Source organism: Stegodyphus dumicola, chromosome 4, assembly GCF_044657685.1.
Source record: "Stegodyphus dumicola isolate Sdum_Otavi_A_Nest chromosome 4, ASM4465768v1".
NCBI lineage: Eukaryota > Metazoa > Arthropoda > Arachnida > Araneae > Eresidae > Stegodyphus > Stegodyphus dumicola.
The window spans coordinates 153,180,683-153,191,155 of record NC_140771.1 but is presented as its reverse complement, the minus strand read 5'-3'; the positions used below and the strand labels follow the sequence as shown (position 1 = coordinate 153,191,155).

General features: G+C 30.5%; 1 protein-coding gene across 1 annotated transcript; it reads right to left on the bottom strand.

Annotated features, from left to right (window-relative positions):
- Window positions 1-2,271: 2,271 nt before the first annotated feature.
- On the bottom strand, window positions 2,272-7,858 carry LOC146997724 (TBC1 domain family member 20). Its single transcript, XM_085815612.1, has one exon. It carries the CDS (start codon window positions 7,744-7,746, stop codon window positions 6,364-6,366), a length of 1,383 nt encoding a protein of 460 aa, XP_085671738.1. The 5' UTR covers window positions 7,747-7,858; the 3' UTR covers window positions 2,272-6,363.
- Between the last annotated feature and the right edge of the window lie 2,615 nt (window positions 7,859-10,473).

The window sequence follows — 10,473 nt, the reverse complement described above, 5'->3', positions numbered from 1 at the left end:
TCATAATTTCGCCAAGACCTCGTAAATCGTCAAATTTAGTCGCGAGTTGCGTTTCCTAAGGAGGAAGTAAAAATACGCTTCCGGTGCCGACATATTCTGCCGCCGCTTCTGGGTTTATGGTGAATAACATATCATTTATTCTTAATTAAAATAGTACTAAATGTAATCTTTTGGCCTATGAGTTTCATTAACAAAAATCTATTTTTAGCATATGAAAAGAAATTTTTGTTAAAATTTTCATCGTCAACATTTCTTAGAGCATTGAAAAATCTATAATCATCGCCAAGCGTAATGTTAGAATAAAAGGTTGCCATACTCTCGTTATTCAATTCCTAATATAAAAAAAAAGTTTAGACATCGCTTCATGAGTTATTACTGAAGCTGTCATGTATTGATAAACATGCGGTGATGAAAGCAAAATGTAATAAATAATGACTCAATGTTTCGGTTTGAGATGTATGCTAAGCAGACACTCGGCTACGGAGCCAAATTATTTTAATCTCACAAATTTATGCTTACATGATTGTTTTTCTTTAACAAGGTATTTTATTTAATCCGTTAGAGAAATTAAGAATCGGTATTTTTGAGTGAAAATCTCCACGTTTTATTATGAAAGGAAAAATCAAATGACCATGCGTAAAGCATTTAAAAAAAAAGTTTGTGGCTTTGAGGTCCGGATTTTAAATCATTCCGGATAACGGACGTCCGGATTTCGGACTTTGTACTGTAGTTGGCAATGACAAACTTAAGATTAACAGTTGTCTTTTCTGACTAGAAAGATAAGTTCAAAGCTTTTTTTTTTTTTTAATTACAGCATGAGATGTTACTGAATTTAAATGTAAGCGAAAGATCATAGCAATTAGATGATAAAAAAAATTTGTTTGCTTAAAAAGCTTTTCAAATATATGAATACACTGAAATTTCACAGTAATAAAAGAAATATTTTCTTTCAACATAGCTGCCCCATTCTAAAAAAAATTCTCAATTATAAAAATTTTATCCTGCAATGGACATATACACTAAAAATTGGCATGCAGCAAGGTCCTTGAAACTATTTCAGTTGCATTTATGATAAACTACTTTAAAATCTCTATTAAAAACAAAAAAAGACGTTTTGTAAAAGCAGCTGTCCATGACTTTCTGTACTCAAGCACAGTATTTCATATCAGTGGTCTTAAACTTCAGGTGGGTTGAATGCTCCATCTAAAAAGCACTTGGGAGGTCAGCACATCTTTCTAGCAAAACTTTAAAAAAATACAATTTTATGTACTGAATATTTATGAAAACATGCACAAACAACAACAACAATAATAATAATATAAAAGGGAAAATCAAATTTATATTTATTTTCTGTCTGAAGTCTAAAGGCTGGAAGCCACAAAAAATTACTGTTTGTTATAGTACTTTGTAATTCAAACATACTGGAAGCTAAATATCAATTTTTGACAGACATTTATTTCAGGTTATTCCAATATGCTGAATCAATCACTACATAACTAGCTTTTAACCTTAACTGGAAATTTCAGTGTACTGTAGCACCACCAGCTCTTGGCTGGCAAACTAAATTTACTGGCAGCATCAATATAGAAAATTCTCCTATTTAATACTAGTCACATAGCCTGGCATACAAGCATACAGTGACAAAGCCTCAACCTATTCATGCTATCTTTTTCCTTTTAATAGCAGTCACACAGCCCATACCTATATGTCTCTAAAATTATAAGGCCTGTATTTGCAACAAATACATAATTAAAATGCATCCATGGGCCGCATAAAATTGCTTCAAGGGTAGCATGCAATATGCAGGTCATGAGTTCAAGACCACTGTTTTATATTAGACAATGAGAATCACAGAATAAAATAGCACAGAGCTACAGTGATTACACAGAATTTATTATAAAACCTTATAATTTTATTTTAATTATTTGACAACTACGGATTTAAAATGCATGGAACTTTTTATCTTCAGTTATAAATCCATTTAAAAAAGGAGTAGAGATGACACAAATTGCAAGTAATTTTGTAGTATGACTATGAAATTAATTCACATTTTAATTCATCTTTACTTAGAGTGGATGTATTTTTTTCCAAGGAACTGTATTCCACTTAGTTCAATTAAATTAAAAGTTCCATCAAGTTGAATAAATATTCAGAAAAATTAAACTGAAAATTAACTATTAGTAATTGTATATCAAACAACATGCACTTCAAATTTTTACAAACAATAATTATTAAATAAACAAGAGAAATGTTTAAAAAAAACAATGAAAGGAAACCAAACAAAAATTTACATTTATCATTCATCATTGAACTGATGATTTTGGTTACATTTATTGACTATACCATAACAAGAAATCAGCCAATATGAGAATAAGACAATATTATGTAATGGCTACTCATTTTAACACATATTCTTTATCAAAGTAAATCGTTTACATTTATGTACATGTCGACAACATAAAAATTCAGTAAGAAATACATTAAGATCTGTAATTTTTTCACATTGAAAAGATTTTAAATGACTTAAATGACTTTAACTCTTCAAATACAACAATAGAAAATATACATAATTCTGCTCAAAAACTTCATTTAAAGCATAATATCAATTCAAATACTCACAGAATAATTGAAGCATAGTTAATAACTTCAGGGACATACAAAAATATTTAATATTCCTTTTTAAAACTCTTACATATATATATTTTTTATCGAACAATTAGTACTGAATTTCCTCAAGTTAATCATAATCCAATACCAGACTAATACTAGCGAAGCTAATTAAAGAGTAAACTAGTAAATTACATGCATAATTTAGCAAATTTTAAAAAAATCATGCTTTGTAAATGCTTTTAATAATTACTAAAAATGCACTTTAAAATTCAAAAGACATAACAATTTTATAAATAATTTAATTTTTATTTGGGACAAGATGACATTTCTTCTGATACCATTTAGTGAGAGAATTGACACTAACTAAAAAATGATATCCTCTATACCTTGTTCTCTTACTTCAAAATGGAAAATAATATATGCAAATTCAAACAAATATAATTTATTTTCTAAGGGTTTTTTTTCATATTTGAAATAAGTATTAGCATTTGCCAAAGTTTTAAGTATTCAATATTGTGTATTTTCACAAAAGCATATATTATTTAGGAAAAAGTCTCAAAATAAATAATTTAATTTTTTTTCCTCAGTTCGGTAATATCAACTGTGGAAGCAGAACTCTTTTCCTTTATTTTATTGTAATATTTTAGACAAATGTTCCATCTAATATATCCATTTTGTTTTAAATTTATTGCACCATAAGAATCAGTATTCACATATTCACATACACACTCATTTACATAAACTAGTACTTCTTTGTTATAGCAATCCCTGAGATTGAATCTCCAAAATCTGATTGAGTGTTCTTATATTTCAACATATGATCTTACATTAGCACTGGCTGCACATTCTTGTACTTCACCACATAATCCCCACTGCATGTTCTTATATTATTCATATTTGATGAAGTTTTCAAATTTGCATTTTTTTTTTTTTTTAAAGAAATCTTTTACCCGACAAATGAGTATGCGAAATTGGCCACAACACGAAACTATTTGGAGGTGCAGTGTAAAGAATTGGAAAAAGTAGCGCCTCTGTGTTAGACATTGGTTCAGCAGTCCTAGAATATTGTTTGTCACTGCTATATTAGATTTATGAATTCTTGGGCAGAGAAGTTGATGTCCATGAAATGGTGCACCAAACAGCTTAATATCCGTAATGGACTGGAACAGTTACATGTGATAACGAAGAATAGGGATTCCTCAAAATAATTCTTAGGAAATGACATGAATATTATTATTATATATTGTGTTGTTTGATTTACACAGGTGCTTTACGAACTTCACGAAATTATAGCTGAGATCTTGGCATAAATCGATAATCACCAAATATGGTTGGAGGTCACTATAACAAAGAAGTACCCGGAAATCACACCAGGAATCCAACACAGACTCCATTTTATAGACACACAAAAACCTTATAACATTTAAAAGTTACGTGCAAATCTTTTCTGCATTTAAAAGCAGCTCTGACCAATTACTTCCATTTACATGTGATCATTTCAAAGCATGCAAAATTGTTTAAGAAGTACTGACTGAAAATATATAGTAAAATAATGGTACATTATTGTTAACAGGAAGCCACTAAGTGCTAAAATGGTAACATGATATTTAATCCGATGCCGTAGTGCTAATGATAAGTAATGTTTCGTGAAAAGAACAACCATTATGGCAACCTTCAAAAAATGAAAAACTGGATCATATAGTAAAAATATGTAATATTTAATACAAGCAATACTGAATAAGTGCTTTTCTCAGATTCTTTTTAAGCGAAAAATATCATTGTGCACATGGAGTGAACAAAACGAGCTCTCCCGATATATACAGCCATTTACTAGATTGTGCTTTCACACAGCTGTTCATATGATTTAAATAGAGTAACACATTAGACAATTGCCAGCCTTTTAGTTAAAAAGTACTATATTTACAATTAAGGTAGTCACGTTCTCAGTTTTGGAATTTATCGCAGAAAGGGGAGGAAAGAGACAAAAGTGAAGCACCAAGTGTACACCAGATTTAATATTTATATTATTATCAGCTAATAATCTGTCTCTTGTAATCTTACTTTCATTAGTAGACAATATTAATATGGCAACCCTATTTACTTATTTTTGCTTAATCGATGGGATTTAGGAATATTTCTGTCTTGATCATGTGTTTGGTTTTAGAACATTATTTACTGTTTTTAAATGATGAAAACAGAATCTCTTATTTTCATTGCATTAAAATGTCTGTTGAAATTCTAAGTGTTCTTGGGCAGTCGTGATCACAGCCACTGTGCAATGCCAAGTTTGTGCAAAGCTTTTTTTTTTTAAGCAAAAATGGATTGCTGTGTACATGGGAAGATGATCAGCACAAAAAGATTACAGGATTTCTTGATAAAGGTAAGTATTTTATCATTTAACGTTCCGCATAATTCTTATTTAAAAATTAAAATTTGTATTTTAAATAGCTAAAGTTTCTTTTGATATATCAATAATGTTTGCTAACTTGCAATAAACAACAATCGTTTAGCAATATAAAAAAATTTCCCCAAATCACCAACTTGCTCTCAATACGCAACTTTTACCTAAATAAATATGCATTTAGGCCATGCTAAAACCTTTGCCTTATATCAATGTTTACACGACTCAATATATTATGATTTATGTGAAAAATGTACAGAACACATAGCATTTGCAATTTTACTATAGTGCAATTTTAAGTTTCAAACATTAAAAATCCACATGGTTTATTTTCATACCAATTTTATTCATTTAACACTATAGGCTATCTGTTTGTGTTAAAATGACAACTTTCATAATATTAATTCTGTTGTTAGTATTAAAATCTAATCTTAATGATTTATCGTGTCAAAAATTTTAAGTTTTTCCTTTCCTAAAAAACACTTCCCTTTATTTTTCTTTTTCTTATCCGATAAAAGTGAAATTGTTGAAAGATGAAAACATTTATACCATCTTATATTAATTTTGTGTGTGTGTGTGTGTGTGATTATGGCAAAGCCTCGAGGGCTATCTACCTAAGGGAGGGATGCCTTCGTGGAGGACTTTCTAAGGGGAACTGGCTTGTATACATGTTACGCATGGTATATTAATTTTGAGTATTTCACAGAGTAAAAAGGCTTGTGACAAATTATTTCTCAAACTTGGTGATCACAGTCATAATACATTGAACATATAATTTAAATTGTAGCAAATATATAGTTTAATTCAGTCATTATAAAAATGATCACTGTGCACACTGCATCAATTAGGATATTAATTTAAAAAGATTAACTTGGTGATATTCTATTTAGTGCACTTAAATTACATTCAATTTTAACTATCCACACTTTTCAGTTTAACATAATGCTCAAAATTTATAACATACACAGATGTAAGCCCGAATTAACATTTCTGAAACTCAAAATTCAAAAGACATTTACAAAGAATGAAATACACAAAACCGAAATTACAGATATAAATAAGGCTTCCTTCATTTTTTTTACATGCATATGATACAGCTTTCACAAAGTCATATAGTTACAGATGTTATATTTTCTGTATATATAGTCACATAATAAAATTTACTCAAGCTACAGAAATATACAAATTGTTTCTTTCTTCTTTAATGTTTTAAGTTCATACCAGCATTTTGTACATATTTGAAAAAAAAATTTTTACTAACAGCAAACTGCAATAAATAAATTCGTATTTCTCTTTCAACTAGCTAATCATAAAAGATATTATATTAAGCCCAAGTAATCACTAAAATATAATTAATATTTATATGCTTGGTAAAGAACAGCAGTTACTAAAACTGCAGCAGCTATGACTAAAGGTACAGCGAAATTTGATCCAGGCACAGAAGATTTTAATGTTTTTGCTAAAGAGCCAACAATACCATAACTTCGAACAATTTTTTTCTTTTTGCCTGGAAGATATGATAGCTCTTTTGAAAGTGTTTCTAGACTATAAGTCTTATGAAGTTCACAAGAGAGACGTATGAGATCCTCAAATGGTAAATTTTCAGGAACCTTAGACAGCAATGAATGCACAGATGCCATATCACACTCTTGTTCTAAGACTTCTGATTCTCGATGCAGAACTACTGCTGTTGTTAAGTACATTGGCATGCAAGAAGGCGATACAATGAAAAAATCAAACAAACGTACTACATCGTTGTAATCGTTTAAAACATGACCAAACCAAGTTATTAACCAACTTAAGCAATAAGCCACACCTACTTCAGACTTAAGGAGAAATTTCATAAGCTGAGAACTTTTTTTACCTATCAATGGATACATACATTCAAGTAACTGAATGGTAGGTTCCATAGTTTGTTCCATAAATATTCTTAAATGAGTCCGTGACAGTTTTTCTAAAACGTAATAAGCAGTCTCTTCCCCCAATACTAATAAAAAAGTTACACAAATGTCATGATAACCCTGATAATAATGGAGCTCAGGATGACGACACAATACTCTCATAATAAGTAGTACAAGTTGATCGAGCATAGCTAACCTTTGACTTTCTTTAATGCTCGGTGGAAAACGTTTCAAGGAACGATTAACATCAAGCACAACTTGACGGTAATACGGATGTTGTTCAATCTCTTCAAGACTTGGACGAGGAGATGTCTCGAAAATATCAACCCCTACGAGTTTAGGCCACACTTTTCGACGAATATCATCTGTTAACAAGCCTCCACGAGATTTAGCTGCTTCTCTAAGGAAATAAATATCTCCAACTGCCAAAGCTGACCGTATTTTATCTGATTTCCTTTTTGCATATTTTAAAAACTCATCACTGTAAGTTTTTTTGCATTCAGTAGAGTCATCACAAGAAACTTCGTTATCAACAAAAGCGTTTTTTGTAATTATAGTTTTCTTTAAGTTAATATCACCAACTTCCACCAAGGATCCATTTTCGAATTTCGGAATATCACTGAGTTCAGTAATATCTCCATCGTTATTTATGCTGCAATTTTCAATAGACATCTCCCGTTGACCATTTAAGTGAATATCATCAATTAAACTGAAACTAACCTCCTCATCGTCAACGTAATCACATTTACCATTTGAACTCCGAGAGGCACTTTTCTCATCATTTTTGTGATCTTGCACAAGAATTTTATCATTAGATATACTTTCTATATTCATTTTAGGCAGCTTCAATCGAGTATTTAGTTTTCACTTAACTATAAATGCATACATAGCAAACGCATCACGTGCACTGTTTCTTCCATAACTCAACGGTCAGCGCTAAATCCCCAAACGCGCAGGGAGGTCACGTGACATCCGAACTACGTGAAAGATGATGTCACGTCAAAGATACGCCCTTTACGCTCAGTAAATTTCTGCGCATAAATTGAACCATGCTTGTGCAATATGAATTTCAGTAGAGAAAATTTTTCTGAAAATACTACAGATGCTAACTAAATACATATCAAATATTAACATTTTAGCATGTATAGCTTTCCAATATACTCTTGTGTTTATTTTAAATCACTGCGAAATATATGAGATTTCAGTTTTAAATTAATTCTTTTAATATTTGCAGTGCATTTCATGTAATAATTAGTGTTTTGTGATTTAATTTCGTCATTGTATTAGAAAAAAATAATAATCTATATAATATTCAAATGAATAATTAATGAATTTAAAATTCCGAACATTTTGTAATAAATGTGACAACTTGTATTATTTTATTGTATATCTGAAAGGAATCTGGTTTAAATATAAATTATTTACACAATCTTTGGATGGAAAAATTATCATGTAATATATTTAAACAAAAGATCTACTGGAAGATTTTTTTTTTAGTTTTTGCATGTTCAGAATTTTTAATGTGTATATAATTTTGTTCTGAATAGTTTTGGAAAACATATTGCACACAGACTAAATTTAAGTAAAAAATTTTTATCCTGCGAAATGCACTCAGATTTTAATATGAATGAACCCTTGTGAAGCTGCCAAGGTATTTTCATAGAAAGCTAATAGTATCAATTTAAGGCTTAAAAATGACTTAAAAATGACAAAGATGGATTCCAGGCTTTTCTAGTGTAGATACGAGCCAGTTTCCCGCAGAAAGTCCTTCACAAAGACATCTATCGTTTTAGGTTGATAGCCCTTACGCACTACAATCTAATAAATTAAACCAAGCTTTGGTAAGGATGTGATATTGTTTCTTCCTTATTATTATGGATCTTGTTTTTTAAAGGTGTCCAGATTTTTGATAAATCACCAATGTAAACTATTCTGAAACATCTGGCAGCCCCAACAATGATGATTTACAGTTTGCTTATAATGAGAAGAGCTTCGAGGAGATCATGTGATCATATTTCTTCCCATGCAAATGTTAATAATTCATAATCACTCAGAATTCTTTCATCACAAGAAGAGCTCTCAGTATTCTACATGTTAATGAATTTTATTTATATTTTAATCTTAAAATTCTTAATTTATTGAGAAGTAAGGAAGATGTTTGCTATATGTTTCTTTCAAGAAATGCACATATTTTATTTACATCACATTCGAATATGCAAAAATGGACATTAAATAAAATTTGACCTCAGTGAAAGCATTTAGAGGAGCAGCTTGAAAATTTGCAAATGAAAGAAAAGTATCTGTTTTAACAGCTGGTTTCAGAATACTATTTGTAACAGCATAAAATGAAAGAAACACTAGAAAAATGTGACTATTCACAGAAACATTTTTATGAGAGAGATGTATTCTCTGCATAGGATCCGCCAACCAAATATGTGAATAGGTGGCCCTGAAAAAATTTTGAACATAGCGGAAAAGGTACTTTTCCGTTTCGCCGGCGAAAATCTCGCCAAGCAGACTTTGTTGGCGACAACATAGAGTATACACATAAAAAATGGTTATTCTAAGAATTTTTTTTTATTTTGAAGGCATAAACATTTTAATATGGTTTAAAATTTTGTAAAAAGCCAATAAATAAAGACAATAAATTTGTAAAAAGACATTAATTTAAGAATTTACTATGCTTTCATGGTTCAAAATCCTGATTCGCCGGTTCGTATCACGTGACCCCAAGTGATCTCATCTCACGTAAACTACGCTACTAAAATCTAATTCGCTCAGTAATTATCTACATTAATTTCAAGTTAAATCTTAATTTGGAATACAAGTTTAAATGGAAGAATTATTTCAATTCGTACGAATAGCTTACTCACAAATTATGTAAAACCGCAGTGCTTTACTTCGCCAGTGCATTCTCATTAGAATTGATGAATTTAACACTTGATTTCGCCTTCGGATGAGCGGTGTAATTGCGTTCTAATTGACTTAGAACTAATTGACTTATTACCGTGAATTGTCTTAGGGGATAAAATTTAAATATCGTGTAAAAATTCTATATGCCAGTATTGAAAGAAACAATCTGATAAGAAATGGCTTCAACTTGTTTTGAAACTGAGGCGTAAAAGGTTACCAGCGAAGATATTTCGTCTGGCATCAGTTAAACCATTATTGGCGACTTTATCGTTTGCGCCGGCAAAACGGAAAAGTACCGCGGAAAATCAGTTCATACAGCAAAAAACAAAAACTGGCATGATTCTTCCACAATGTTGTATATATGACAAGTTACGCCAAAAAACTGAAAAATTCTTTCTCGCTCAGTTTCTAAAGAGACAGCCATCCACATTCCTGCCAAAACTTGTCGACCATCTACAAGAGGGAGTGACAATTTATTGAAACTTCTGGTGAGAATATAAAAGACAGGAAATAATAAATACCAGCTTAACAGACATTTTTCTGTGGACAATAAATTTCATTTTCTTAATCTAACAATAGCTGCTCATATATAAAATATAGAAAGACTGTGGAGCTCCGCTAAGTGGTGGAATAAAAATCAAAGAGGCA